Source organism: Carettochelys insculpta, chromosome 1 (genome assembly GCF_033958435.1).
Source record: "Carettochelys insculpta isolate YL-2023 chromosome 1, ASM3395843v1, whole genome shotgun sequence".
In the NCBI taxonomy this organism is placed as follows: Eukaryota; Metazoa; Chordata; order Testudines; family Carettochelyidae; genus Carettochelys; species Carettochelys insculpta.
Window position 1 is genome coordinate 60,334,743 of NC_134137.1, and position 16,037 is coordinate 60,350,779.

A 16,037-nucleotide genomic window follows, 5' to 3' on the forward strand; every position below is an offset into this window, starting at 1 on the left:
CTCTGAAAAATGTCCCTGGTTCTGAAGTTCAGGTGCAAACTAAAAATGTATGCTGTGTCTAAAGAAGTCATCCAGGGGACTGAGGATCTGATACTGCCCTTTGGAAATCAATGAGAATTTTTGCCATAGACTTCAGTGGGAGCAGGAAAAGGCCCTAGGACTGCACAGACTGTATCAAGAACCAGAGAGGTAGCCGTGTTAGTCTGTAGCTTCGAGAACAACAAGAAGTCTTGTGGCACCTTATAGACTAACAGATATTTTGGAGCATAAGCTTTCGTGGGCAAAGACTGCTTGGTCAGAAGCATGAGTGGAGGGGGTGGTTTCAGAGGGGTATTTAAAGAGCGGGGTCCCAGTAAGAGGGAAGGCCAGAGCTGCCAAGCTGACAAGCTCTGGCCCTCCCTCTTACTGGGATCCCACTCTTTAAATACCCCTCTGAAACCCCACCCACACATGCATCTGATGAAGCAGGTCTTTGCCCACGAAAGCTTATGCTCCAAAATATCTTAGTCTATAAGGTGCCACAAGACTTCTTGTTATATATCAATAACGATACTTTATCTTCTTTAGGAAGTGTTTATAGGAGAGCACCAAGAAGATATGCCTAAAAGTGTGTATGGGGTACGTGGTGAAAGAATGATCCAGTGCCTAAAGCAGGGGTGGGCAACCCATGGGTTCTATATGTGCCACATGAGACTTTTTTTTTCACCATTGCCCATGCACAGGATTGCCAGATTCTGTTGGTTTTGTCTATATACTTTTTTTTTTTTTTGCTACAGCTATTACAAAACAGACATGACCTTAAAGCAAGGGCATTCGAAGTGAGGTGTGTGCTGATTGCACCCAACATTGTAAGAGCCATGTGCTCCCTCTGCATCCAGTCAATGTGTTGCTATGATTCATTCAGCACACCCTACAAATTTCAGGCATGCAAGCACAGTTATCAAAACTATACTATCCTAGGAGACAAAAATCTTGCAGTCCAGTGAGATAAAAGACCTTCCCCCATGTAGCCCACACACTAGCCTAGGTTGCCCCTAGGGTTCACATCATTGTCCCACCACAGACTTCCTCTGCAAATTGTGGGCAAATCTCTTAGCATCTCTGTGCCTCAGTCCCTTAGCTGTAAAATGAGGATAATAGCACTTTCCTATCTCACCAAGGTGTTGTGAGGAAGATTACATTGTGAGGTGTTGAGGTTCTGTGGTAATGGGAGACAGACAAATACCTAAAATGGATGGCAAGTGAGCTCTTGGATTTGTATCAGTAGAGACTTTTTCTTGAATATTTAAATAGTTTTCGTGGAACACAAAAATTACAAGAATACGTAGTAGTTCAGTAAAAGCATTAATTCAGAAAGTTTACACTACAGACATGATTGGCTTACTTAAGCATCACAACATTCCACATGTTCAGAAACATTTTCACCTCCTTTTTAGAGTTGGGGTATCAGATCCACAGGGAGGGTGGGAGCTAAATGTTCAGTGGGAGTTGTGGGTGCTCAGCATTTCTTATAATGAGGCTGTTTGGTGCCTCAAACTTGACATCCACAAAGAAAGTCACCCCAAAATTAGTGGCCACTCTTGAAAATGTAGACGTATGATACTCTGGACATGGTTACACAGCTGGTCAGTGGCAATGCAGAAAACAAGACTTGGACAGAGCTCCTTTCTTTCAGTCCTGGTTTGGGTAGGATACTCATACCTAGGATATAGTTTTGTGGTTTTATTGATATATTGCAAACCCCCCTGATGCATCATAAAATATTGCTGCACAATTAAATGCTTTTAAAATACTGTATTAGTGATAACCATTTTTCTCAGAATGATTGTAATCTGGTAGGAGTTAAGGCTGAGGTAACTGACTCTGTGGGCATGGGGAAGTTAATGGATGTATATACTTTGACTTTAGCAAAGCTTTTGATACAGTCTCCCACAACATTCTTGCCCATAAGTTAAGGAAGTATGGATTGGATACATGGACTATAAGATGGATGGAAAGCCGGCTTGATGGACAGGTCAATCAGGTGGTAGTCAATGGCTCAATGTTTGGTTGGTGGTCGGTTTCAAGTGGAGTGCCCCAAGGATTGGTTCTAGGGCCAATACTGTTCAACATCTTTATTAGTGACGTGGATGAGGGAATGGATTGCATCCTCAGAAAATTTGCAGATGACACTAAGTTAGGGGGTCAGGCAGATACATTGGAGGCAAGGGATAGGGTCCAGCATGACCTAGACAAATTGGAGGATTGAGGTTCAACAAGGAGAAGTGCAGAGTCTTGCACTTGGGATGGAAGAATCCCAAGCACCAAAAGACATCCTGTATGGCAAGCTAGCCTGTGGTAAAAGACCTCCCGGATGCCCCCAGTTGCGCTACAAAGATGTTTGCAAGAGGGACCTCAGGGAGGTAGACATCGAGCCGGACAGCTGGGAGGAGCTAGCAGACGATCTCAGGAGATGGAGGCAGGAACTACACAAGGGCCTTCAGAAGGGTGAGATGAGGATCAGACAGCTACCAGAAGAGAAGCGAGCCCACAGAAAGCTCTGTAAGGACCTGCCGGACACCCACTACACATGCAACACATGCAGCAAGTACTGTCAGTCTTGTGTGGGCCTTCACAGTCGACGCTGCAAGTGATGATCCCAAATGGAACTACGAAGGGTGCGATCCATAGTCTACATAGACTGAAGGATGCCTACTACTACTACAGTCTGCAGACCGCCTGGCTAAGTAGTGGTGCAGCAGAAAAGGACAGTGGATGAGAGGATGGATATAAGTCAACAGTGTGCCCCTGTAGTCAAGAAGGCTAACAGCATTTTGGGATGCATTAGGAGAAGCATTTCCAGCAGATCTAGAGAACTTCTTATTCTCTTGGCACTGGTGAGGCCACATCTGGAGTATTGCTTTCAGTTCTGCCCCCCTTGCCCAGTTTAGAAAGGATGTAGACACATTAGAGAGGGTTGGCAGAGGGCAACAAAAATGATTAGGGGGCTGGAGCACATGACCTATGAGGAGAGGCTGAGAGATTTCAGCTTATTTAGTTTGCAGTAGAGAAGACTGAGGGGTGGATTTGATAGCAGCCTTCAACTTCCTGAAAGGGGGCTCTAAAGCAGATCGATAGAGACTGTTCTCAGTGGTGACAGGTGGCAGAGCAAGGAGCAATGGTCTGAAGTTACAGAGGGAGAGGTGTAGGTTGGATATTAGGAAAAACTATTTCACCAGGAAGGTTGTGAAGTACTAGAATGCGTTATCGAGAGAGGTGGTGGATTCTCCATCCCGAGAGGTTTTTAAGTTCTGGCTTGACAAAGTCCTGCCTGGAAGGACTTAGTTGGGGTTGATCTTGCTTTAGGTGGTGGGGCTGGATTAGGTGACCTCCTGAGGTCCCTTCCAGCCCTAGAATTCTATGATTCTACGAAAGGGAATTCCTGAGCTTTTTATTGGAACATAGGTGTTCTCCATGATGGAATTACGCAGCTATTCTAACAGAGACCTGGAGAGTGTTTTAATTTTGTCCCTGAGGTGTCTAAATTAATATACTAAACTAGTGTTGATTTACTTCGGTGCAGAAATGATAGCCTTTCAACTCTTTTCATGTTACACACAAACCCTTCCCCCACCTTCTAGAGTAAACTCTTTATCACTTATATTTCTTTTTGTTCTCTTTCATTAGCACAATGGAGCTTGCTTGTACCTGTGTAGGGACACCCTACTATCTATCACCAGAGATCTGTGAGAATCGACTCTATAACAATAAAACGTAAGTCTCTAAATATATTTTTGTTTGGTGCTTGCATACCTGCATGAAAACAGGAAGTTACTTGCTTTGATAATCTCTTGAGTTAACATTGAAACTCTATTTTTATTTAAAAGATGTTTGTAGATACTTTATATTTTAATCCTATTACTCAGTTGTAATACTTTCATGTTGAAAATAAATCCTTTTGTTTGTTCGTCCTTTGGGAACCAGTGATTTCATCTTACTGTGTGTTATCATCATATCATAGAACTGGAAGGGACCTCTAGAGGTCATTGAGTCTAGTCTCTTGCCCTCACAGCAGCACCTATCACCATCCCTGGTAGACTTGTTTTTAAATCTAACCTGTTCCAGGCCCTTGAAAGGCCCCCACAAGGACTGAACTCACCCCCCTGGGTTTACCAGGCTAATGCACTAACCACTGAGCTATTATCTAACTTGCGGTAGATATTGTATACCTGGCTCCTTTTAGTGCTGAGTGTGCAAAATCTTGATCGCCTGAGTACTGCTTGTTAAAAATATTCTTCAAAGAATGGTGCTGGATTTGACAGTTGTGGACAGTGAAAGCCCCTGTTTTCAGTAACCCCTGTAGACAGGGGAAACTGGTGGGGAGGGGCACCGGCCATGTAAATAGTCCCCCCCCACCCTGGCAATCCATGGAAGGGCCAGGACAACCTACCTCTGCCCCAGCCCTGCCCCTCCCTGCCCTTGCTCTGTCCCTGCCTGTTATCTTCTCCAAACCCTCTCTCCTGAGTGATGCTGCCTGGGGGACTAGTGAGGCCAAGGGTTTGGCATTGGCGGTGGAGGTGCTGCTACCCCTCCTCCGCACTCTCACTATCAGCAGCACGGAAACAGAGCAACACAGCCCTAGCTCATTCTGCTTCTCTGGCTATGCTGCTGTACTTTCCCCAGTGCTGCTGGTAAGTGCTAGGTGGGGAGATGGGGGATCCCTGCCCTCTCCCACAAGTCCAGGCACTCTGGGCCTGCTGCCTGGTCCCTGGCCTCTCCTGTCCATGGGATTGGTGAGCCCCTTCCCTTCCCCCCCCCCAACTTTGCTCCTGCTTATAGAGTTTCCTGTGGAGGTGGCACACAGGCCTGAAATTTGTAGCGGCTCACTGAAAGCCTCCAACATATTAGGTGCTGAAGGTTGAAAAGTCATGGGTTATGGAGTGGGGGAGTCTGTGTACCCCTTTTCTATTTGGGAAGTTTGACTTCAGAACACAAAAGCCTTGATGCCAGACAGCCATGTCCACTTCAAAGCTCTCAGGGGGCTGCTTTGACTGCTCCTCTCACTTTCAGTCTTGGCTGACAGTCAGCCAGAGATGATCTGTCTCTTCTCTGGGCAGGAACATTCCTGCTGCTGTTAGCATCATACCTTGGTGAGATGGCTGCCATCTATGACAATAAGAGGGGAAAGTCAAAGGTATTCAGTTACTACAATGATGGATGTAATATAGAAATATATACAGAGCAATGAAGTCCATCTCTTGAGATACAGCTGTGTGGCCACAGATGAACTCTGCAGTAATCTCTGTATCCATCTCCATTCCCAGATTTACCTCACTTTCCATGGATTCTAAACCTAACCAGATTATTCACCTCAGAGTCTGTATCCAGTGAACTAATCTTTTGTGGCTTTGTAGTACAGCTACATGTACACTGAAAATGAAGGGGCAGTTGTTTGTATTTATACTGGCAGTCATGATAGGCAAAAAGAACCACTGCAGTGAGGGCTGAACATCTTTATTGCTCCTTCAAAGTAAAATTATTCAAAAACTATTTTACACTACTCCAGGTGCAAACCATTGACACCAGCCCATCAGTTCTGATCTTGGGACAATATGCTTAAAGGTAATGAAGTAGTAGGATGATTGTGGTTGTTATTTATGTGGTACTATCATTGTGCATGCTTGGAATATAAATTAAATTTTTAAAAAGGCACTTCATTATGTACTTCAGATACAAGAAAAATTAATTCCAGGTTATTTTTGATACAAAACCAAACATCTCTGCAAAATCATTAATGTTAACTTTTGGAGAAGTTTCGTCAAGTAATTTGAATGCTGAGGTGAGGGGATTGTGTTTCAAATTTTTGAAAATGTTAGATGCATTCTTCTGATATTTGAATGGCTTTTGATATTTGAATGGCTTTCACCCACAGAGATATTTGGTCTCTTGGCTGTGTTCTCTATGAGATGTGCACATTAAGGCATCCAGTAAGTATATTCACAATCCAATGTATTATTTTTTAAAAAAATGACCAGGCCAGAAACTTATTGCAATGAGAGTATTTCAAAGACATCTGTTGGAAGGAAGCATCTGTAATTTAATGGAGTTTGTATTAGAATGTGGTCCTCAGTCTCTCTCCTTAATTTCTCACATGAAATCTGTTTTGGGCACAGTGAAACAAAGTGAAGTGTACCCAGCTACCATATTTTTAAGTATATTCACTTCTAACCGCAGGTCAGATACACCTCTGAATCACTACTTTTTAGTTGAGAGTTGTCCTGGAACTTGGTACTGGGAGGTGGAAGCATCAGAAAATCCAGCACTGGTGAGGTCTCATTGGCACTGGTGAGGCTTCATCTAGAGTATTGTGTCCAATTCTGGGCCTCCCAGTACAGAAAGGATGTGGATGCATTTGAGCAAGTCTAGTGGAGCACAATGAATGATTGAGGGGCTGGAACACATGACCTATGAGGAGAGGCTGAGGGACTGGGGCTTATTTAGTTTGCAGAAGAGAAGACTGAGGGGCGATTTGATAGCAGCCTTCAACTTCCTGAAGAGGGCCTTTAAAGAGGGTGGAGAGAGGTTGTTCTCAGTGGTGATGGATGGCAAAACCAGGGGCAATGGTCTGAAGTTACAGAGGGAGAGGTATAGGTTGGATATTTAAAAAAAAAAAAAAAAAAATTTCTCCAGAAGAATGGTGAAACACTGGAATGGTTTACCTGGAGAGGTGGTAGAATCTCCATCCCTGGGTGGGATGATTTAGTTAGGGTTGATCCTGCTTTGGGTACGGGGCTGGGCTAGATGACCTCCTAAGATCTCTTCCAGCCCTAGGACTCTATGATTCTATGAGCAGTGACAAAACTCTCACCTTTAGGAAGACACTGGCATCTTAGCTAATTAGAATTAAATGGCCAAGTGAAAGACTGTGGACAAAGTCATTTTGTGCCTTTTATCTTACAGGATCTAAAGGTATTTTGCTAACTTTTATGTACAGAAATCAGCTGCCATTAAAGAGCACATGCCTTAGGGATGGAACATGGCTACTATTTAGTAGTGCACAGCTACAGTGTGGCAGTGACAGGAAGTGCAGAAGAATATCTTATCCAAATGAAATTGCAATGGAAATTTACATATGAAGATGTACTGAAGGAAGAACTAAAGCCAAACTTCAAACTGAGGCCAAGTCTACACTAGACCTAAAAGTTGATCTTGGGTACACAATTCCCGCTATTACAGTAGCGTAGCTGGAATCAGCGTTATCAATGATCTGTTTGTATATAATAATTACTCACACACAGAGGGAGGTTGACAGGAGATTGTCTCTCATCGATATCGTTTACTCGTTGTGAGAATGAGTCCCAGGGTCGACTGTTGAGTTCTGATAGTTTGATTGGGTATATCACCAGAAGGCGCACTAAATCAAACCCAGAAAGTACTAACATAAACTCATGTTTAAGCATCTAAGAGCAGACGTCTAACTTCAGATGCCAAGTTTGAAAAATATTGATCTGATCTAGTGTAGATTTTCAAATCCAAATTTATATAGTCTTTGGAAACATTTTTCAAAAGCCTTGATTTGATGTGGGAGCACTTTAACACTAGAAGAAACTAGACATAACATATTACAGCAAGCAGCATTCCTTTGATAGGTGCTCGGCTCCTGAGGTTTGTGTGGAATAGAGAGCAGAGCAGAAGCTGATCAGAATGACCAGAGGGGAGGATTGGCATCATGGAAGAAGCAGAAGCTGAGCTCCCAACTCTGCTTATAAAATCATGGATATGTCACACAGGGTGTGTCTACACTTGCATTCCTCTTTCGAAAGAGGTGTGCAAATGAGGCATAATTTGTGTATTTTGGCACCTCACTTGCATATTCTAATTTTGAAAGGGCTTCTTTCAAAAGAAGAAAGCCAGTGTAGACCCTGCTCTTTCGAAAGTAAATCCCATCGTCGAAAGAATCCTTCTTCTCGTTAAATAAAAGGAAGAAGGATTCTTTTGAAGATGGGTTTACTTTTGAAAGAGCAGCACCTACACTGGCTTTTTTCTTTCAAAAGAAGCTCTTTTGAAATTAGAATATGCAAATGAGGTCCCAAATATGCACGTATGCCTCATTTGCCAGCCTCTTTCAAAAGAGGAATGCAAGTGTAGATGCACCCACAGAGCCATATTGATGTGGGGGCACTAAAGCTGGCATGGGAATGGTACTGAGAAATGTGTGAGATCTCTTCCCTCCTTGCTGCTGTGATCTTGCACAGTGATTTTTAAATTGCAGTGTTGTACAGACATTCCCTTCTACATCAAGTGGCAGTAATTATTATTGATTATTATACTGTATTTTTCAGTTTGAAGGCAACAGTTTACACCAGCTGGTAATGAAGATCTGCAGAGGATGTTTTACCCCAGTATCTCCCAAGTATTCCTATGACTTGAGGATTTTAATTTCCCAGCTGTTTAAAATATCTCCAAGAGATCGCCCATCTATCAATTCCATATTAAAGAGGCCCTTTTTGGAGAAGCGCATTACCAACTTCTTGCCCCCTGAGGTAAATGTCTTGTGCTGCCACCTGCACTCTGATGCACCATTTTTTTTTGATTACTCAAGAAGTTTGGTTGATACAGGTAGTAGTGATGACATGATATATTTTTTGCAAGGTATTTGCCCTGATATTGCATGACACCGTGATTGAAAAAGTAGAAAGATAAAAAATTTACATGACACACATTAACTGGATTAACAGATAACTAATTGATAGGTTTCAAAATGTCATTGTTATGGAGAGCCATCATCAAATGGGTATTTCTAATGGGGTGAGTCCTGCAGGGACCAGCTCCTGGCTCTAAGCAATTTAACATTGTTACTGATGTCTTGGATTAAAGATCAAAATTGTCACTGATAAAGTTTGCAGAAGACATAAAATTGGATGGTGTGATATGTATAAAAAGCAGAGGACAGATCACTGATGCAAAATAATCTGGATTGCATGGTAGATTGAGTGCAAACAAACAGTGCATTTTAATATGGCTAAATGTAAATGTATAAATCTAGGAACAAAAAAATAGCCTTGTACTTACACCATTGGAAATTGACGTGGGAAGCAAAGTTCCTGAAAAAAAATTTGGATTGTGGTGGAATATTTGGTTGGGCTGAAGCATGAGGCTGTAGCCAAAAGACCTAATGTGGTGGTTCTCAAATTTCAGCAACCTGAAGACTACCGTTTTGATTTTAAAATTTTCAAAGCCCTCCAAGCCCTTCCTGTTCCACCCGAAGCCCTGTCCTTTCCCCAAAGGTCCTACCCCCATCTCTTCTCTTCTCTGCCTCTTTATGCACCCACCCTGACTGTGTCTGTCCCTGTTTTTCCCCCTCTTACACTAGGGAATAGCTGTTCTGCAGAATGCAGGAGGCACTGGGTGGAATGGGAAGGAGTTGATCAGCAGGTCCAGCCCCAAATATGTCTCCTCCACAGATCCCCTCCTCTGAGCAGCCCCCATCCCTGCTGCTTCTCCTTCCTCTCCCTCTCCCTGGTGTGCAGGCGGGAGCAAGAGGAGTTGATCAGCGGGGCCAGAAGACCCTCTAGATTTTCCTTGCCCCAGGACCCCAGTTTTGAGAGATGCTGGTCTAGTGCAATCCTTGGATGTATAAACAGGACTTTTGAGTTGGACTTGAGCATCTGACGAAGCGGGTCTTTGCCAATGAAAGCTTATGCTCCATTATATCTGTCGGTCTATAAGGTGCCACAGGACTTCTCATTGTTTTTGTGGATACAGACTAACGAGTTACCCCTCTGGGGACTTGAGCAGTTATTTCACCTCTTTTTGGCAGTGGTGTGATCTCTAATGGAATACTGTGTCCAGTTCTGACGCTCACAATTCCAGAGGGCTCAGAGAAGAGCTGCAAGAATAAGTGAAGGACTAGAAAACAAGCCTTCTAGTGATATAGCTGTCTGTCTGTCCCACGTAACAAAGATGGTTAAGGGATGACTTGGTTACAGTCTATAAATACCTGCATAGGAAACTAATATTTAATAATGGGGCTCTTTGGTCTAACAGAGAGAGGTTTAGCATAATTCAATGGCTGGATGTTAAAGCTTAGGACCATCCCTAAGCATATGCAATGAACGTGGCTGCGTACGGCACCTGAACATTTGGGGCACACAGTTTTTGGGTGCTTGTATACAGCTGCATGTGCTTGTATCATCTCTGATACAGCCTGCCTGGCTCCCACTGCACCCATCCCCAGCTACTCCCTCCTGCCAGCATCAGCAGAGTTGCCTTCTTCCTGATCCTGCCCTCCATCCACATGCGCCTGCGAGGCTATGGGTAGAGAGGAGCTGTCAACCTTTGTGGCCCACTCTGGTCCCAAGTAAAGCCCCATACCCTGGTAGGAGCTGCGCAGGAGAGGGGAGCCCCAAATCCTGACGTAAGCCAGCAGGGGAGACAAAGAAAGCCCTGAACTCCAGCAGAAACCATGTGAAGGGGAGAGCTTATTTGCTTAGGGACCAATGAAATGTAAGGACATTCCTGGACATATGCAGCATATGCAACTGTGTAGGGCACCAGTGCCCCAAATTTAGTGGTGTCCAATTGTCCAATCCTGCATATGCGTAGGGAAGGCTGCCTCCCCCATGTAGGCTCAGTGCCTAGGCTCTGGCACTACCAGCCCCATCACCTGGCTGTGCTCTTGCCCCCTCTCCCACCGTAGGTTTAGCGCTGGCTCTGCAAGCCCCCCGCAGGGCCCACTCATCAAGCAGCAGCAGAGAGAAGCAGTGGCTTCCCCTTAAGAACACCACTTCTCTCCAGCTGGTTGTGCAGCTGTCCTCTGCTTCTCTGGCCTGTGCTCCTGCCACCTGCCACTGCCCACACATCCTGCTCAGAGGTTGCAGGTGAGCTTCTCTCCCTGCCCTGCTTGAGGTTTGCCAACTCTCCTGGATCAGATGAACCAGACAGCACTGCAGCAAACAATGTCTAGTCTATCCGATCAGAGAAAGTTGGCAACCCCTCCCCCGCCAAAGCTTCTGCCTCCACAGTGTTCCCCCCACAGAGCATCTGCTCCCACTGCGGGAATGGGTGCTGCTGTTAGGCTATACAGGACACCAGCACTGGTAGGGACAGCCCTTTTTGAAGCCAGACAAAGTCTGATGGGAAATAAGATGTAAATTTTGTTAACAGCAGAGTAATTAACCATTGGCACAACTTACACAGGGTCATGGTAGACTGTCTATCACTGGCAATTTTTAAATTGGTTATTTTTCTAAAATATCTATTCTAGGAGTTACTTTGGGGAAGGTCTATGGCCTGTCTTATACAGAAGAGCAAACTAGATGATGACAGATGGTATCTTCTGGCCTTGAAATCTGTGAATCTGTTAAACAAGGTGAAGCACAGACAGTTCTAGTAGGTACTTTTTGTTTATAGGTAATACAGGAAGAATTCAGCCACACTGTAATACACAAAAAAAGACCTCCAGACGCACCGCCTGTTGCCAAGTTGGAGCAGGGTAAGTCTTGTTATATGACCAAATAGTAATAAAATACACACATTATCATGAATATTATTATTAATATCCCAACCTAATTTTAGTACTGTGTAGAAATCAAGACGTATTGTAGTTGCTGAATGAATGGACTGAGCTTTTTTTCAGCATTTTTTAATGCAACTTGCACACCCAGGGTTAGATTTATCATCGCTAATGTGCAGTGCTTTTTTTTCTAGAAAAAAACATGCCGGAACTCAAATCCCAACCCACCTCCCAACTTAACCTCCCTGCAGCCCCAAACCACACCCCAGACTGCATCCAACCTGCAGTCCCAGCCCCCATTCCCTGTTCTAAAATGAATGCTCTCCCCTTCCCCCAGCACCACGCACTCTCAGCACCCCTCCCTGCTCTAAATCAATGCCTTTCCTGTCCCCTAGAGCCAGGCATCCCCAGCCCAGCTCATTACCATGTATTCCACCAAACTCACTGGAGTCACCACCAAAGGAGGCATCGATGGAGCCAAGGTTGAAGGTGCCATGTAGGGGCTGTGCCCCTGGGCCAAGCTGCAGTCTGGGGCCAGAGACCTACCAGGGTGCAGGACAGCACCAGCAACTCCAGGGCAGGGGCTGAGGCTGGGGAATATAATATAGTCTGCAGTTGATAATCCATACTCAGGAGGAACTTTGCACTATACTAACTTGAATTTACTTCCTTCTCACAAGGGCATCACTTTATGAGGTCTTTGCAATAACACTGTGCGACTCACACTGGAGTGACTTACAGTGCTCATTTACCCAAGGAATGGATAAACTGAATTCATTTAGCAGTTCTTTTTGTCATGCAGTTCTGAAGAACTATGGTGAAGTGTTCTCTGATGGTTAGAGGAAATGACTGAGGGACAGATTGACAAAGATATTTTGGGGCTTAAAGGTGTAGCTAGGCACCCAGTGCAATTTATAGAGACTGCGGGGAGAGACTGCTCAGTGGTCAGAGCATTGGTCTTGTAAACCCTGCATGGTGAGCTCAGTCCTTGAGGGGGCCTTTCACAATTCTGGGGCAGGTTAAATTTATTTAAAAAAAAAATCTGTGTGGGATGGTGATAAGTCTTGCTATGAGTGCAGAGGACTGAACTTAATGAACTTCCCCCTTCCAGTTCTGTGAGATGCGTGTATATCTGTATATCACCACCAAAATTTACAGTGCAATGCCTAAACAGATTTAAGGCACAACTCAGTTGAAATTTGGCCCTGGCCCTGGACCTCAGACCTCCTCGGCTATATTCTTGAGTCTATCACCATGTAACTTTGAACAGATCTCTACGGACTTCAGTTTATCCATCTGCAAAATGAATGAAAGGAAACCTACTTCAGAAAAGTCTTCTGATGCTTAATTAATGCTTTCTGAAAGCCTTGTACTGCTTGGATGAAAGGCAAGAAATGAAGTTTAAAGTATTATTAAGGTGGAATAGAAAGGGATATGTATTAGATTGTCCAGTGCATGTTAGACATACACTCTTTAGTACAGCTTATAATTGTTACATGATAAGAACAATGGTAATAATTACCATAACAGTTATATTTGTATTGTTCAATACGTTCCTAAACCTCAAAAAGTGAGAGTCCAGGACCATCATCTTCCAAGATCAAGGATGATGGTACCTGTCAAGAAACAGGAATTATTACACAGTAAAGAATGGAAACCACCTTCAAGAGTCCAGCAGCCTATTGTCCAGGTACTGTGTCTTAAATATGTACAGAACTTCACTTGTTTTTGAAATGTAGCCAGGTCAAGTTAGAAGAAATCTGCTTTTTAATACAAGGCTACTTTGGATTATTGGCAGGAGCATATTTCAGAGTATTTGGCAATGGAGGCAGTCAAACAGTCCTGTGAAGGGAATAAGGCTTAATTCTGCTTTCAGTTATACTGGTGTAAATCTAAAGCAACTCAATGAACATTGTGTAGATGCTCCAGATTTATGCTGGCATGGCATAACTGAGAGCACTATTTGGAGCAGTATTCTTCTTATTTAGGCAAAGTTACAATACAATATTAACATATTATGTAAGTATATCATACATTATTTTACTTACTCAGGATCAGGTTAATATTCAAACAACCTGGCTAAATATTCTGGCTTGCCAGTTAAGGAGTTGTCCTTTTCTGAGTTTGCTAGAAAAAGTGACCCATTTTAAATTACAATACTTACCTTTTTTGGCATTACTCTTGTTGTATGCATTTGTTGTGAAACCTTCCCTGCTACAAGAATAATCCATATTTTTCTATTCCACAATTCCATAGAATTGTCACAATTTCCCAGTACTGTTCAAAACAAAATAATGATAAAAAAGAAAATGTGTTGGGTTTGAAATATATCTCCTTTAATTGAGCATTAAACAAGCTCATCAAAGGATCTCTAGGAAGTAAGCATTTTGTCATTAGATTAATCTTTTTAATAACTTCTTCTCCAAACCATCTAATTCCTGGACACAAGCACCACATGTGCAAATATGTTTCCTTTTGCTTGCAGCGTCCCCATGAGCAGAAATACAATGGATCTCAAACTGAAGTAAAATGCCATTTACAGAGTAATTATTTAAAACAAAAGGTCTTTGAGCTATACATAGTGAAGATGGTAAATCCCCATTCTTACACAGAGACCTTCTCATCCAGATCAATTTTTTTTCCCATGTCCTTCTCCTGTCTGGTCATCTGGATTGTTTTTTATTTTTTGTTATTTTTAATCAACATTTTTTTTCTATCAAAATTGCATATGTCTGAAAACTAAACCTTTTGTTGCAGTTCACGCCTGAGGAACTCCTCAAATGTAGTTAAAGGTGTACACAGAGCTGCCTTACATGCAGATTTCACAGTAAAATGTGTGATCAGAAGCAATCCCAGGAATTCATTCAGGGCTCCAGAACAATGTGAATAGAGCCATTGTTATAAATTGTAATGCATTGCATTTACAGGACACAAAGAACCATACTGGCTGACTTAGAGTGAGGAGAGTTGACATAATGGATAGAAAGGAAAGGATAGCAGTAAGAAAAATAACAAGTCCTGTGACACCTTATAGACTAACATATTTTGGAGCACAAGCTTTCATGGGCAAAGACCCCCTTTATCAGATGCATGAGTGGAGGGTTCCAGAGGAGGTTTTAAAGAGGGAGTCTCAGTCAAGGGGCTTGCCATAGTTGACAAGGCCTGTTTAGTCACAGAGGATGTGGCCTATTATCAGCAGTTAATGTGGAGTTGTGACATCAAGAGAGGAGAAATCAAGCCAGTTCAGTCAGGGAGGATGTATCCCATTATCAGTAGCTACTGTGGAAGTGTGAACATCTTGAGCAGAGGAACTGCTTTTGTAATTGGCCAGCCACTCCCAGTCTCCGTTCAATCCTTGGTTGATGGTGTCAAATTTGCAAATGAATTGCAGCTTTGCAGTTTCTCTTTGGAGTTTATGAAGGTTTTTCTGTTGTAGGACTGCTACTTTTAAATCTGTTGGGCTGTGTCTAGACTAGGACCCAACTTTGAAGGGGGCATGGTAATTAGGGTGTTGGGAGATTACTAATGAAGTGCTGTGGTGCATATGCAGCACTTGATTAGGCTAACCTTCCCCCACAGCAACTTCGAAGTGTGGAACTTCGAAGTGTTGGCTTGCGTGTAGCTGCAGGTACTTGAAAGTGTCTGTGCTCCTTCGAAGTCCCTTTTGAAGGAGTTTGAGGAGTAAAGGCACTTCAAAGTACCCGCAGCTACACGCAAGCCAGCACTTTGAAGTTTCACACTACAGAGTTGCTGCGGGGGGAGATTTAGCCTGATGAAGTGTTTCATATGCACTGCAGCACTTCATTAGTAATCTCTCAACACCCTAATTACCATGCCCCTTTTGAAGTTGCGGGCTGATCTAGACACAGCCTTACTGAATGTCCAGGGAGATTGAAGTGTTCTTCTGCAGGTTTTTGTATGTTACCATTACTGATGTCTGATTTGTGTCCATTTATTCTTTTATGTAGAGACTGTCCAGTTTGGCCAGTGTAAATTGCGGTGGGGCATTGCTGGCACATGATGGCATATATTATATTAGTAGATGTGCAGGTGAAGGAGCTCCTGATGGTGTGGTTGGGTCCTGTGATGATATCACTGGTGTAGATATGTGAGCAGAATTGGTGGTGAGGTTTGTTGCAGGGATTGGTTCCAGGTTTAGAGTTACTGTGGTGTGCTCTATAGTTGCTGGTGAGAATTTGTTTAAGGTTGGGAGGCTGTCTGTAGGCGAGGACTGGCCTGCCTCTCAAGGTCTGTGAGAGTGAAAGATTGTTGTCCAGGATAGATTGTAGAGCACTGATGATCCGCTGGAGAGGTTTTAGCTGTGGGTTGTATGTTATGGCCAGTGGTGTTCTCTTGTTTTCCTTGTTGGGCCTGTCTTATAGCGGGTGGCTTCTGCGTACACATTTGGCTCTGTCAATCTGTTTCTTCACTTCCTTAGGTGGGTATTGTAGTTTAAGAAAAGCTTGGTAAAGATCTTGTAGATATTTGTCTCTGTGTCAGAGGGATTGAAGAAAATGAGGTTGTACCTTAGTGCCTGGCTGTA

At 43.4% G+C, this 16,037-nt stretch overlaps 1 protein-coding gene across 1 annotated transcript in view; it reads left to right on the top strand.

The window, feature by feature from the left end:
• Positions 1 to 16,037, top strand: part of NEK5 (NIMA related kinase 5) — a 40,946-nt gene that overhangs the window by 6,878 nt on the left and 18,031 nt on the right. The window contains exons 6-10 of the mRNA XM_074987331.1: positions 3,667 to 3,753; positions 5,912 to 5,966; positions 8,322 to 8,522; positions 11,392 to 11,477; positions 13,025 to 13,184. Of these exons, the coding sequence (XP_074843432.1) occupies positions 3,667 to 3,753; positions 5,912 to 5,966; positions 8,322 to 8,522; positions 11,392 to 11,477; positions 13,025 to 13,184 (589 nt within the window). The remainder of the gene's footprint in view (positions 1 to 3,666; positions 3,754 to 5,911; positions 5,967 to 8,321; positions 8,523 to 11,391; positions 11,478 to 13,024; positions 13,185 to 16,037) is intronic.